This window comes from Alosa alosa, chromosome 7 (genome assembly GCF_017589495.1).
Source record: "Alosa alosa isolate M-15738 ecotype Scorff River chromosome 7, AALO_Geno_1.1, whole genome shotgun sequence".
Classification (NCBI taxonomy): Eukaryota; Metazoa; Chordata; class Actinopteri; order Clupeiformes; family Clupeidae; genus Alosa; species Alosa alosa.
Window position 1 is genome coordinate 33801894 of NC_063195.1, and position 15724 is coordinate 33817617.

The 15724-nt window shown below is 44.0% G+C and overlaps 1 protein-coding gene across 1 annotated transcript in view; it reads right to left on the reverse strand.

The window, feature by feature from the left end:
- The window catches only part of usp43a (ubiquitin specific peptidase 43a), a 79640-nt gene that overhangs the window by 36303 nt on the left and 27613 nt on the right, over positions 1-15724 (reverse strand). Inside the window, exon 3 of the mRNA XM_048248573.1 lies at positions 7345-7448. Coding sequence (XP_048104530.1) covers positions 7345-7448 — 104 coding nt within the window. The remainder of the gene's footprint in view (positions 1-7344; positions 7449-15724) is intronic.

The following is a 15724-nucleotide window of genomic DNA, read 5'->3' on the forward strand; positions in this document are numbered from 1 at the left end:
CCACAACTGGGCTTAGTCCATCTCCAACTGCACTGTGCACAGTGAGCTCAACACAATGAGCTCCAAATAACTGGGTCTATGTAGAACATTTAGAGGAAATGCACAAGGACAAGAAACTCTCTGTCTGTCTAAACCATCAGTTGAGTCAGATCACTCCAGAAGCAGGCAAATTTAACAACACTTTTAGGGATTTCACACGAACACACACACACACACACACACACACACACACACACGGTCTCTTTCAGCGACGTCACGCTGTGATGCGCTCACTCGCGGCTGCTTAACTGATGCTATAAGCTGTCGTCTAGGATGACATGGCTTAAAAGGCGGGCTGCTGACAGCGCTGGGTGCGGACTGGTGGATCACCAGGCGAGTGGCGTGGAGCAGCCGCGCTGCCGGCAGGGCACATTAGCAGTCTGAGCAGACTCCGCACGGCTCCCCACCACTCGCCTGTCTGCTCACACTCACACTCACACTCATCCCCAAACCTTACATCACATGTGATGAGGCAGGTTCATGGAGTAACGCACGTCTCTGAGAGAGAGCCCCACTCACTGCCTCTGTGCGTGTGTTTGTGTGTGTGTGTGTGTGTGTGTGTGTGTGTGTGTGTGTGTGTGTGTGTTAGAGAGAGAAAAAGAAAGAAAGTAAGAGACAGTTTGTGTCAGTGTGTGTGTGTGTGAGTGAGAGAGAGAGAGAGAGAGAGAGAGAGAGAGAAAGTAAGAGACAGTGTGTGTGTGTGTGTGTGTGTGTGTGTGTGTGTGTGTGTGTGTGTGTGTGTGTGTGTGTGTGTGTAGGTCTCATTTAATCTATTATCTGAACACCCTGAACTGAAGAAGGGCTGAGTTGTTGTACAGAAGTTGCTGTCTGTACTGGAAGTCCCATAAAACTACAGCAGTAGCATGTCCACTGTACTGACCCTGAGTTTGACCTTCACACATAATCAAGATCTCTCTTCAGACTTGCACAATAGTGTGTAACTGTCTGAGATGATGAGCATTACTCATAGGGAGGTGTGAGGTCAGTCACTCCCAGTCTTCCACATGAAGGCCAGCTGACATTAGAAGGTGGGCAGTGCAGAACAGAACAGAACAACACAAATCCACCACAATTACATCAACCAGAAGCAAGACATTGCAATCAATGCATCGTTGTTAAACCATTCTGCAAAAGTTGACTGGAGGCCTTTTACTGGTATTATACTGAAACAAAAATATTTAATTGTTTAATGGAGCATGCAGGCTGAATTTATATAACCTATATCCACATATATACAGTTTGTCAATTTTACCACCATGCCAAAACACATGAAAGGTAAAACGATATATTAACATTTCAATATTTATTGTTACAAATAAAAGTTTTTGTATTTTAATTGAGTGAGAATGTACAGCCAGAAAACTGTTCTGTGAAGGGCATGTGAGCTTTATTGTCTACTCCACACGGAGAACAGCTGACCCCTCACCCCACTTGTTTGTGATGAGACCATGTTGCATGGTGATCCTGCACTATAAACAATACTGTACATTGATTGACTGATGTATTGAAGAAAACTATTTTAGGGCTGGGCTAGTGTGTAGCAACAGTGGCTGACAGAGAATAGCTGCTAGTCATCTTTAGTCATGGTTGACATGGTTAACTAAAACAGGCCATCAAACCAAAATCACGGTGAAGCTATGATAGCAAGGCTTCACCAAATATAGCCTATTGACAAAAGACCCTTTGTCTATCCATCAGTACCAACCGTCCTGCTGTTGGTGTTCAATTGTATTGCAGTATTTCCAGTGTCCCAGTCCTCAGCTACTGTATACTCAATAGAGAAACACATTAGACTGCCACTGTAACATAACTGATAGTATGAATCAATTAATATTTCTTTTCTACAAAACGTATCAAGCCAATTTCAGCTCTGTCCTCTGTGAGCTAAGCTAAATGGGTTGCATGTTCTAAGAGCAGCCTGTGGCCTGAAGGATGCGTGGCTGTGCCGTGCAGCCCACTGGGACTGTCTGCCTCTCCGCTCCTCCAAATGGTTAGAATTGCGTAAGAAAAGACTCTTAATTTCCCTTGTCATTCAGTCGGATTCTCGTCTGGCGCATGACTGCACATGAGTGTGTTCCGACAATGAGCCCGGACCTCCGACTAAGGACAAACATCGTGGGCAATATTACATAGGAGCTCCAGCCCAGCCTCCCAGCTCCTCCAGTTCCTCACAAACACCTGAGTAGATGGCACACCTCCATTCTGCTGCAGTGGATAAGACAACCCAGAATCTGTGCGAGTGTGTTTATGTGTATGTGTGTGTGTGTGTATGCGTGTGTGTGTGCGTGTGTGCGTGTGTGCATGTGTGCCTGCATGTCTGTGTGTGTGGCATGGTGAGTCTGTCAGGAAATGAGGGGATTGAAGGAGTAGCGTACACAATGCACTCCAGGCATCTGTGTTCTCTTCCCAGCACTTCTGTCATATTACTTTAATGTGGGCCTCTTACGCTGACTCCAAAAGGTAATGCCCCGCGCATATACCAACAGGACCCAATGAAGCTGAAGTTCAAACATGGATAGGAGGGCAAAGCACTTGGAGTCTAGACATCCCTGCAGTTCTTTAGTTCAACTCTGTTATATCATCATCTAGGCTAAACGGAAGTCTGCACATTGATTCTCTCACAGTGGAAGAGGCTTTAAACTTTTGCATTTGCATGTCTGAGAGGGAGGATGCTCGGAGCCTGGCCCCTGCTGAAGGCCATCTGGAGTGGAGAGATATTGTGCTCCGATGTCTCTGGCTGCGACTGGGTCTGTTCCCTTCTTGATCTGAGGTCAGACAGACATGGCACCAGAGTACGTCAAAACATTGTTCGGTAAGCAAAATCAACTTCCTTCTGCAAAAGGCAGAGTGTCTTGTCATGTCGTCTAGGGACCAGGCGCGACCACCATCTATGGCAGTGGTTCTCAACCAGTGTGCCGAGGCATTATAATCAGTGACCATAAGTCGGTGTGTCTTGGCATTTTGGTTTGACCTTTGGTGTGCCTTAGCCCCAAAAAGGTTAAGATCCACTGATCTATCCCAACATGAGTCCTTCAGACCAGGGAATTATTATCTTCACAGGGATATAAATAATAACATGGTGCAAAAGGGAAAAAAAGGTCACCCCAGTCAAAACAAACTACAGCGAGGGAATCATAATAACCCAGGCCATTGTTGCGTCTGGAACACTAAAACTAGAGCACTGAATAAGTCAATTCTACCTCAGTGACCAAATGTTTTGACTTGGTTGGTCTGGTTTGCTGAAAGCATCTAAACAATGAGCAAGCTTAAGGCAGACAGTGCACCGACCCAACAGAAACACCTGTCCAATTCTTTTGTAGTCACCGCACATCGACAGCAACCAAACACCCAAATCCAGGGGAGCCAGCTCAACAAGCAGCGAAAGCTTTCTGTCAGACCAATTTGAAGGCCTCTCAATTAGCCTGACCAGTGCTGTTTGTCTGGCCACACAGGCGTTCAAGGTTAGATAAACTGAGCCATTAGTGGGGTAATTGTCTGGCCCAGAGAGGCCAGAGGGAGGAGAGGGTGGGGTGGGGAGGGGAGGCCCAGTGACTGTGGGCCTGGCAATAGGCATGAATTAGAGGAGATCAAAGGAGCCGGTGGGACTCTCAGTGATACTCCTCCTGATACTCACTCCTAAAAGGGCCCTCTCTCAGGAGACGGGTGGCACTTGAGAGTTAGACGTACTGTTTGTGGGCCTGACGATGGCAGTCGACGGATGAGCACATCCTCTGTAAACTCTCGACGAGGAGAGGGACGCGACACACATAATATGCAAAAAACCTTGGTACCTTTGTTACAGAAAACTATGACAAACCTCCAGAGCTCCAAAACAACCTCCGCAGAATGTTTGCACAGACAAGCCAAATAGGTTATTCTTCCACTCCCCGCATCCAAAATTAAAGTAATACAACCCACACAAACATCCACAAATGGTTTATCTCTATTGCGCAGAGAGAGAAAAAAAAAAACAAGGCCGTTTGTCTTTAATCGCTAACAATTATTCAGAGCAGACAACACCGCCATCCAGCAAGAGGGCGTCTGGGGAATATATAAAAAGAACACACGCAGAAGGAGAGAAAGAAACAGACAAGAGAGCGGAATGAAAGAAGAGAGAGATGCCGTGTTACGGCTGGCTCTATAATTAGAGAAGGAATCTGAGAAGAAAACTGAGGAGAAAAGAAACGCGAATCCCCTTTAGGAGCTTGTTTAATCAGACTGAAGCCTTCTGCACGGGCCATTAGCTGCAAATACCAGCCCATAATACTCATAGGGTGAGCAATAATCAGATCAGGATGTTTGGAAACAAGCACTGAGTCCCTCTTTTGGACAGAAAATGAGTCTGTGGATGTGATATGAGTGGCTTGGAGTGTCCGACAGCTGAAACTAACTGCAACCATGTAGAAGCAGCAGCATGATATACAAGGTGACAGTCTATCCTGATTTAGCCAGACGTGTATGCACGGTCTACACTCTCATCTGTAACAACTCAAGAAAAAAAAGATGAGAAGAGAGGAGGAGAGGAGAGGAGAAGAGAGGAAAAGAGAGGAGAGGAGAGGAGAGAGGAGAAGAGAAGAGAGGAGAAGAGAGGAGAGGAGAGGAGAGAGGAGAAGAGAGGAGTCGCCCTCCAGCAATCAGTGAATCTCAAATGGACAGCCTGCACTCCACAAACTGCTTGGCCGTGCTTGAGTGTAGCTTATTAGTTTAAGATGCAGCTACAGTACATGTGTTGGCATGAGGATAGCAATCACGGGCAGCTGCTGCTCCTTCTGACAGCTCAGCTGTTCAGGAAAGAAAACAAGAAGGAAGTTACAAGAAAGAAAAACAAAGAGTACCAAGAGTTATAATCACTTTACAGTAGAGCAGCCTGAGTCCTTGTGATTCTGCAGACGTGTACTTATGTGAGAAGAGCGGTAATTAGACAGCAGTCGCACTTGTGAAAGTGGCGTCAACAATCCGACAATCCCCGTGGAGTATTATTCTTCGTGGCGGCTCCAAGTCTGGGGGACATCTGCCTGAGGGAGACGGCACGTGGTCACCCAGCGCAGCGTGCCGGCTGTCAGACGCGCCCGTGCGCCTGGGACGTACCTGCACACACGCTTCATCTCTGACTCAGGTAGTTCCAGAGACGCAGCGCGTCTCGCACATTTAGATGAGACTGAGTCTCGCAAGAAATGGCGAGGGACAAGATCAGACGTAAGGGACCAAGAGATCAGACCTAACCCAAAGTCACCTTGTGAAAATCAGGATTAAAAACACAACACGCTGTGGCCCCTTCCCACCTACCCAGGCATGAGACAACTTGAAAAAACACCTTTGATGTGTTTTACGACTGCATCAATAGCACTTAATTCTACGTCTACCAGGCTGAATCACATGCCAACTACAGTTTCTTAAAGAAACCTCACAGTATACAGCACCGCAGTGGGACTGCCCAGAGTTCTTTCATAACGTTGCAGGATGGCATGCTGAAGGTATGAGGACAAAAAGGGGGGCTGACGACGAGATGGACATGGCTTCCATTTCACCCCATTGGTAATGTCATGACTCTTTGAAGTAGATATGCTCTAAGAATTTCAAAAGCCTTTTTAAGGGTGCCTAGTACTAAGGTCTGAGCCATTATAAAATGTCCACCTAATATGCCGGGCTGACTTTATATCCGGAGGTGTTATTCGTCTGGGAGGAGAGGAGAGGACAGGAGAGAAAAGGAGAGAATAATGAGAGTCCTGCTAGTTGCTATTTGATTCTACAGGCTGGTAATTACTAATTAGTTACCTGTCTATTGCACTAATGCACCCTTTCATACAAAAACACATTTGGTGCAGCAACTCAACTCTGTATCATACACAAAGACCTCAATTAACTGTCAGACCATAGTCAAATGATGGAGCATTAATATGTCAGACTGGACATACACGACTCCTGTAGCCAGAAATAGCCTACCGTATATCAACACAGAGCCTGTCTTGTACACATTTATCCTAGGCAACCTTCAAAACTACATGGAGCACTTGAGTTATGGATTGCATTGACAAGTGTTTCTCAATTCTTAAGTAAAAAGGCTAACCCTGTCAAACAATCTCAAACAAGTCAAACAAGTAGGATGAGATGAGTTATTACAAAACATGTTTTATCGCAGCAGCCAATCTTAAGAAGAAAGTTTCTCTTTCACTTTGACAAAGGTGTGAAGAAGAACACTTGGGATGCCTTAGATGTTTTGTTCTGACACAGGAAGTCAAATATCAGGAACTTCCCTGATGACAACAGTGGTGAAATTGAAACAGAACAAGTCATTCTGAAATGAACTGTCACCAGGAATTTTTGACATTTCTATCTTCTATCTTATCTTCAGTCGCGAGGCAAGGAGCATCTCTGAACCTCTCTCACAGTGTTGTGTAGAACCAGGGAGTCACCACCAAGGACATTGTCACGTTTCAAGATGTTCATGATGGTAATCTTTTGCCTGGGACAACTGGAAAATCACACAGTGTATCCTCATCATTGGACAGATGCTAAAGACACTAGTTAGGCAGTATGTGTGTGCAGAGCATTTCAGTTGCCTTGCGTGTGCCTGGCCACCTTTGGTCCCATTAGCTCTTCCCAGCTGCCTACTGAGTCACTGCCCACTGATAGCTAGACTAGACTTGTGCCTGGGCCAAGTGCTATCCTGCTCATGTCAACCACACAAACAGAAACAGGGAGGAGGGCAGAAGATGCTTAAGGAGATGACCCTGCTGAGAGGGACAAGCACAGAGAGCCTCTTTCACCCGTACAGCACATTTCTCTGCCTTTGAGAAAATACTGTTGGAGCACAGCTTGGTGCAAACTGAGACGTACGGGAGAAACGCTCACAGTATGCCGACCCAGTTTTCGGGACAACCATTTCTAAACACCAAGGAGGACAGCAAATACATTTACCTGCCTGAAAAGTTTTTTTTTGTGTCATTATTCCAAGCAATGTGTCCTATACTCGGCTAAAAGATATCCAACTGTAACTCTTACTCATGAAGCAAAATAACTCAAATCGAAAGAGTAGGCCTACACTGCTGTCATGACACAAAGAAGTCCATTTAAATATATGCCACTTAGCTTAGCTGCTGACATTCTGTTTCTATGACAACTGCACCTTTCAGCCATGCTGATGCTAAATACCCAGAATCCATCCAAGACCACTCGTGCCTTCTCCACACATTATTGGGTTAATTAATAACAGTTAAAACGAGACACAGAACAGTTAATTTGAACCACGAGCCAACATTAGAGCACAGAGCCTTTGTGTCCATGGTGATGGGGCTTGTCACTGACCTGTACTGGGCCTGGAAGTGCTCCTGGACAAAGCTGGAGCGTGTCCCTGGCGGGTGCGTGTTCACTGGACCAGTGGTCTGAATGGTCTCTGCTCCCGCCTGAACCTGTTTAAGGAGACATAGAAGAGTACATAATGACATATCATAAAAAATAATAACCTTTGGCAGACAACATAGTTTGCCAGAGTTTCTGCACCAACATGTGATAAACAAAATGAAGTGCATCGTTTTCTCAGCTTCTTGGATAAGTCATGTGTCCACACAACAATGTCCTGTGCTGGAAATGATACAGTGAACAACAATTTTCCCATTAGGCCACAGAAACATAGATAATGTTAGATAATGGTTTCTTGAGCTGACAGGTGTAGGGGTTCAATAGAGCCGTCGAGTAATCCCTACTCATTACAACACCTACTCTGTCTAATTGCTTATCTCATATCCCCAATTTTCCCACATGGTCATTACTTCTGCGGGTGGACGAGGACAGGAAAGGGAAGGACTGCATTAACACACCTGACTGATCATTGACCAAAAATAAGCCAGACAAGGTGCAACCCTCACTCTGTAGACCTGCACAATGGGGCTCTACTCTCACAGGACTAGGTGAGCAAATATCAAAATAAACTCTAATTAGAAAATATCCAGATTACATCCTTCAGAAATAGTGACCTATATTGAACATAATTATTATACAATGTAGCTGTTATACAAGACACATCATTATTATGCTTTGTGAGCACCACTGTAAAAGCTCTGTAAAAGGCTGCATGAGAGCAGGCAGGTCTAAAAAACAAGGCCCAGAACAAAAAGAGGATTTCATAAGGCAGAGACATCATTTCACACACAATCTGTTTTTACATTGTATCGACAACAAACTACAAAATCTGATTTACAGTAAACATCAGAATGAGGTGACTTCATAATCATATCAGGGAAGAAAAATTACCTCTACATAATGACTGAGTAAAATATCTCAAATCTACATAATGACTGAGTAAAATATCTCAAATTTACATAATGACTAAGTAAAATATCTCAAATCTACATAATGACTAAGTAAGTAAAACATCTCAAATCTACATAATGACTAAGTAAAACATCTCAAATCTACATAATGACTAAGTAAAATATCTCAAATCTACATAATGACTAAGTAAAATATCTCAAATCTACGTAATGACTAAGTAAGTTAAACATCTCAAATCTACATAATGACTAAGTAAAACATCTCAAATCTACATAATGACTAAGTAAGTAAAAGGTATAATAGCCTCCTAATTGTCCCGTTATATGACAATATTAGACAATACAGAGGGAAACAAGTGTTCCTCCACAAGGCATGCATGTACCGTAGCTTACAAACACTTGGTATGGTTTAGTTTGCAGTACTGTTAGATTGTTTGGATAGTTTGCTTGGTTTCAACTGATTCCATTGTTGCTAAGCCCAAATCCTCTCCAGTGGATGTGATGGACATGTGCAGTGGCTGCATGTCTTCCTCCTTATGGGGTGTTATTTTGTAGTTTGCTGAGGGGCCACAGTGCTGCGCTTTACTTCCACGCTCCATATTTCATGGCTGGGATCAATAGAGGGAGTGCAACCTGACTCACCGCCACCGCATTTATCTACCCTCCTGAGTAATAATACAGTCTTGGGCTCTGAAATATCTACTGTAGAGGCCTGAAAAAAAACCCAAACAAACAACAACAAAAAAGACCCAACCATTCCCCACGTTCATCTTCATCTCCCTGTGTAGCTGCTAGACCTGAGGGCATGCAGCATCTCAATCATGTTCTAAAGACACACAAACAGAAACAGACCCAAAACACACAGGGTCTGCATATGAGAATATGACTTCCATTGGAAACAGAGCAGCCTCGGCAGGCCACAGGAATCACTTCTTCAAGCTGACATTTTTTTTGTAATTTCCCAGCAGACACCAAAGTAAAAGCACAGTTTTCAGCTCAATCCAGCAGAGGAGCAGTGTGTCTCAGCCGCCATTTGAGAGATATCCTACCCTTCAGCAACAGCGGTGTGTCTCAGCCGCCATTTGAGAGATATCCTACCCTTCAGCAACAGCGGTGTGTCTCAGCCACCATTTGAGAGATATCCTACCCTTCAGCAACACTTAAGTGTGTTTCCCTCTTAATTTGCTGTGGATCGTTTGAGTCCCAGAGTGAGATTTTGAAATTGAATGTGGATTCATCATCACCTGGGGAGTCTGGAGAGTTGTGTCTGTCTGTCCCCATCTTAACTGTGTCCCTGACTGCCAGTCACTCACTTATAACTGGACTGAGTATAATTTTCAACAATTCAACAATAAGGGTCTGTCCTCAGCTTGACAGTCATTAGAGATTAAAGCAAGCTTAAAAAAAACATATCTCTATTTGGTGTGTGTGTGTGTGTGTGTGTGTGTGTGTGTGTGTGTGTGTGTGTGTGTTTGTGTGTTTGTCTGTGTGGGTGTGTGTAATTACCAAGCATACTTTAAAGCAACTTCAGCAAAACAAACATTCACACTAAACCAAACAAGAACTTCTGAACCTCCATAATACCTCAGTGGCCTCCCGTCAGCCCAGCCACTGATAGTAAATCTCAAGGCTTTTGATGTGCATAACAACCAATATTTATAAAACATTTATGGATGTGAGAAGTTCAAATGCCAAACATGTAGTTCTCCATGTAGTCTTTTTCAGGTTGTGTGACCTAGATTCGCAAGTCTATTTATACAGGTTTTCCATCATCCTCTCAGATGGCACTTCATGCTTTAAGAGGGCAAGAACGAATAGTCCATTACTGCTTGGCCATACAAGATGTGTTTTCATCCTGAATGGCAGATGCAGAGCAGAAAGCAAAACTCTGAACACTTTGTGAAAAGTTTGAGGGAAAAGTGAGGAGCCCGAAGACAGGTAGACAATTGAATGCTTTGAACAAAATGTCAATTCTTATCAGTTTAGCCAGACAGATAGTGAGTGTGTGGTGATTTGTGTTTGTCATTTTTATCTTGTTTTGCTATTTTGTCAGACAGGCTTGTGTTTTTGTGTCTGAAGTTAGGCCTATGTATCAGCTTTATGCAACAGTTACAAAACAGCAATTCTAGATATCTCAGCACTGGGATGATGAAACAATACTAAGTGCACAGGCACCAAGACTACAACTTGCAAATTTGTTTTCTTCAGGACATTTCGACTGAAAAGCCATTTCCATTTCTGGGTGCAGATAAGCTAAGTAGGGCTTACCTTTACTTAATGAATTCTAGAAATGTCTAACTGTTCCTAAACAATTAAAGATTGAACAATGAAATACCACCCTAACATTTGCTGTGGACTAATAGATTCCTACAGCTATTAGCGAGGGGTGAGGTTGGGGGTAAAGAAGTGGAATAAAAGTTTGATTTTCTGCTGAGAAGAAGTCTAGATAAGAGGAGTGTGGTCGTGAGCGGTGTGCTCAGGAGGATTTCAAATCAGGCCTCTCCATCATAATGCAACACAACAGCATAGCTCTCACTTTAGTCCCATTAGACCTTTGGATTTGTCAGGGCGAATGTGATAATCTACCCTGATGTGCTGTGTTTTATTTATTAAAACAATTATCAATTCATGTCTCATTCACATTAGCGGTTGACTCATACAACCCTACAGTAAAGGAGAGCTTGCGCCACACCTGTACTGTATAATGAAATGCCCTGAATTCTACATCTTTCATAATGGCATGAGAGACAGGTCGCGGGATTCCATACACTAAAAAACTATATGTGAGATGAGGGCTTGGTTTTGGGGAGAAAATCGCATTAACCGTAACAGGTAAAACATGCTCTCCAGTCTAATCTGATATCTCCAGCACGCTTTGATATGTCTCACAGTCATGATAAAGGTGACTCCCGAGGTAACAGGCAGAGGTTGAGGTGAGCCTGGCAGAAAACTGAGGCTGAGGCTGTACAGAGCCAAAGAGAACACTTGCATTTGGAAAGCTAAAGGTGCTTAGCAACCCAGTGGTGTCCTCCACGTTCACTTCAGCATCACACATGTAATGGAGAGCTTGTTTATGAGTACAAGGGCTAGTGGGGAGAGTAATAGGAAATGCCAGCACAGTCAAGCTGCCTTGGCTCAGGAAGACTTACTTCTCTCTCTCTCTATTCATAACAGATCTATGAGAGTGGGCTTTGGCGGCAGCCTTGAAAAAGCACCTTCTCATAAGTAGGTCAAAAGCCACTTAGCTGGACCTTAGAACAAAGAACAGATGCCTTCACTGAGTGTGTGAGGCACCGCACTGTTTTCATCTGGTGCTTTTTCTCCCTAAAGCCTGGAGAAGAATGAATGCAGCTTGATTGCTTTTTTTGCTTCCCTTCTGTGCCATTGTCAGCATGCCGGGGCCAAAAATAGAAGTGGCCAGCAGGAATAACGTGAATCCTGATATGTGAGAAGCACTGCTAAGCTGTTGAGTTGTCACACTGTGTGAGACCCAAACGCAAAAGAGCCAGAAGATGCTCATTCGGGTCTCCTGGTGCAGCAGGGACGCTAACACCCGACCGCTCTCCAGGCACTGACGCCAAACCTGCTCTCGGTGAGATCATCTAAATATGGGCACGGATTCAAAAATTCGCAATTCAAAAAATGACGCAATTAAGCAAGAACAATAATTTGTTGCATTATTCAATTCATCCCTACCCTAGACACTTACAAATGTCCTTAAAATGCAAATGCAAGTGCAGTACATAGGTATAAAGTATATAAACTGTAAGCATAATAACCAACTGTGATCCCTCTGACTGCTTGTGTACTGTAACTGTGCAACTGCTCCTTTTACTGTGACCACATTGTGATGGTACTGAGGAGCCAATGTGACTCTCTGAGGACTTAATGTCCTCAGATCTCCAATGGCTGATCTACAGTACAGCAGTTATATCAGAGGCAGCCGCTGCCTGTAAAACATTTGCCCCTGCTCATCTCTGAAGCCAGCCCTGGCTACAGCCACAGACACAGCGAGGGGTCAAACAGATCCATATCAGTGCGATCAGCAACAAAAGAACATAGCAGGGCCCACACTGGGACTCCTGGGTATTGGGTATCAGAACATCCCCCTCTCAGAGGATGGCACAGCAAGGACACACCCTGGCTTCAGAGGTCCCAGCCCACAACAAAAGAGAACATCCCTTTTGCGCAGTTTCTGGAAAATGCACTGCAGTGCCATGGGGGCTGGGCTGGGCGAGGAGGCTAAGGGTTTCTAGGTGTGGACTCCGCATTCAGGGTTGGATTGGGACGGTTTCTTTTCTGCATGAGACTTGAACATCTGAAGTGGCACTCTACGGATATCCTGTGTTTACTCTATCTGTCCTAAGCAGCAGTTCCACTACAGACACTACTGATCACTATCACTGACCTAGCACTGACAATCAAGGCTGTTTAAAGGAGGCATCAGCAGTAGGGCTGGGATAAACAATTATTTTTTAAACGATTAATCTAGCGATTATTTTTTCGATGCATCAATTAATCTAACGATTCATTTTTTCAGTCCGATTCGATTTTGATTTGATTATCGATTATCTCCCCATTAATTGACTAATAGCAATTTATACATGTTGATTTACATATCTGAATGAAAAAACATGAATTACTTAACATTGCAATATATGTTTATTGTTCTTAAAATTCCAAAATAAAAGTGCAAAGTAATGCATTCTTAGTCAGAGGTAGCATTCAATAAAGTTCAGTAGTGTATAGGTCTAATTGAGTGCCTTTGCAATTGTAATACTTAACACAGTTAAAGGCTGCTGATGTGTGGATCAATCCATAACGTAGTTAGTTCAAATAACGGTTCGTACTACTTTTCCTTGGGACAAGCATTTTTGAGTCTTGAGGAAAACACTTTTCCATTTACATCGGGATTTTGCAAACATTCAGTGTCAGAGTCAATAAAATGAGCCCTGCATGAGTAACGAAATTGACAAGCAGCTGTAAGTAAGCAAGCGACATCCAAACAGTATTCTAACGTTAGCTTTGAGATACTGCTTGATTGCATAACTTAACCTAGTTTAGTCTCCTCAATGTAGGCCTACTATGTTGTGATAAGACCTTAGCAGAGTTAACTTCAATGCAGCAGTTTTGAACAAATTTGCGCAGCATGGTTACGATGCTAAGCGGATTTAATAGCAATTTAGCCAGACATCTTCTATGCAATGCTTCTATGTGGCAACAACAATCCTTCAACAATTGTGAATATTTTGTTAAATGCACATGCAGAGGAGGGGCAGCGGGCTCGTTACGAGAGACAGAGAGGGCAAGGAAAGGCTGCATGCGGAAAAAGTGCAGCTCAATGAAAGGATTTTATCTGATCTTTAATTTAAATAGGCCGGTTCTGATTTCGTGGCGCCCCGCGGCAGATTAGTCAACGTATGGGAAACACTGAAGGTGTCAAATGAAACATTTTTGACTGCATGCATTATGCTTGATGAATCGACGTGCATATTTTGCGTCAACGTATGACGTTGACGCGTTGTCCCAGCCCTAATCAGCAGTCAATGATGTGGAGAGACAGCACCATATCCAGAGAGAGAGGGAGAGAGACAGATGAGTAGGCCGTTTAACCACAAATGAAGGCATTTAAAAGGCAGAGACTCTTGCCAATCCATCATAGTCCTTTATGGCTCTGGCTCAGCAGAGTAAATCTCAACACGGAACACCATGTTCCTCTTAAAGACCCTCTGTCCAGTGCCAGCGTATGGGCCTGCCCTGCCGTGGGCATCCAGAAATAGCTCTTCACTGGCGGGGGAGCTGAACGAACATCACCCTGCCAGAGCCCTGGAAGCTCCGAGTCTGTGTGAGTGTCCATGGTGTGTGTGTCTGTGTGTCCATGGTGTGTGTGTCTGTGTGAGTGTCCATGGTGTGTGTGTCTGTGTGTCCATGGTGTGTGTGTCTGTGGGAGTGTCCATGGTGTGTGTGTCTGTGTGAGTGTCCATGGTGTGTGTGTCTGTGTGTCCATGGTGTGTGTGTCTGTGGGAGTGTCCATGGTGTGTGTGTCTGTGTGTGTCCATGGTGTGTGTGTGTCTGTGTGAGTGTCCATGGTGTGTGTGTCTGTGTGAGTGTCCATGGTGTGTGTGTCTGTGTGAGTGTCCATGGCAACACACAGGGCCACTGCTCCACCATATGCTCAACGCTGACCTATAAAACTTTGACAGGCTGTTTGCAGGCTGCCCTGGGTCTGTTGCTATGGCTAGCACCTCAGTGATACCTCTGGACTTGCTTAAAGACAAGTTGCTCAGCTAATGGGCAAAGAGGTTGTGGTCAATTTCATACTGTATTTACTGAATGTTTACTTCAGCCTCAAATATGCCTGGCCGCAGCTGCGCATGATGAACAATACTATGCCTGTTTTTTATTTTGAGAAGGCAGTTACCAAAGGCAAAACCACAAACTTTCATTGACAGGTTTCAAAATCACAGGCAGCTAGAGCCTTGGACAGTTTGTTAGTTAAAAATTCAGCATTAGCGTCGGTTCGTTAGCTGGGTAAAGCATTAATGCTAATTAAAAGTACTGGTATACCTCAACCCTAGTGTGAGGTGCTTTGAATAAAAATGTGCTAAATTACGGCACACACAGAAAATGGCTGCCTCTGGGGGAGAACCTTGAGCACCTGGGCATATTGGTAATTTAGCAGCTCATTACCATGGTTCACTGTGCCCTTTTCACCAGATCCAAGCGACTCACCCGAGTACTCAGTACTAGTGTTTCCTTATGTTTCACTTTCATTGAGGTTTTATGCAAAGTGGAAAAGGAATCAATGCGACTCCTTGGTGTAACATTTGTTAAAATATTTAAGAAGGTTTTAGAAAAGCTCTGAGAGTTCATAAAAAATAATGCCCCCGGGGTGCAATATATACATCATAGCTCAGCTGGTGAATTATGTCAGAGGATAGCCTGAGTATAGATTCTCCATTATGAGTAACTTTGCTACTCATAATGGACCTTGCTGGACTTTTAAATAAAGCTCTGGATGTGCTATGTGGGTTTAGCTCCACCAACACATCTACGCCTAATGAGCCCGGTCCCTTGTGAGTGGCCAGCAGACCTCTCTCTGAGGAAGGTTAGCAATGTAATTACAGTGGAAGTGATGTAATCGGAGCTGACCTGCATGAGATTTATTGTGCCACCAACTATCTAAAAGTAAATCTTTTTTCCCAGCCCTCTCCCTACTATCACACTCAATATCTCCTGATGATGGTATGAACTACAAACCAAGGAGAAGAGATTGCAAGAGATAAACAAAAGAATGATGAAATCATTTGAAGTGTTTTATGTGATATCTGCCCAATAACTCAGGGAAGTATGGTATCCTTGGCCTATACCTCACAGGCATGAAATGCTGGCAAGTACAATCTGCCATTTTTCTC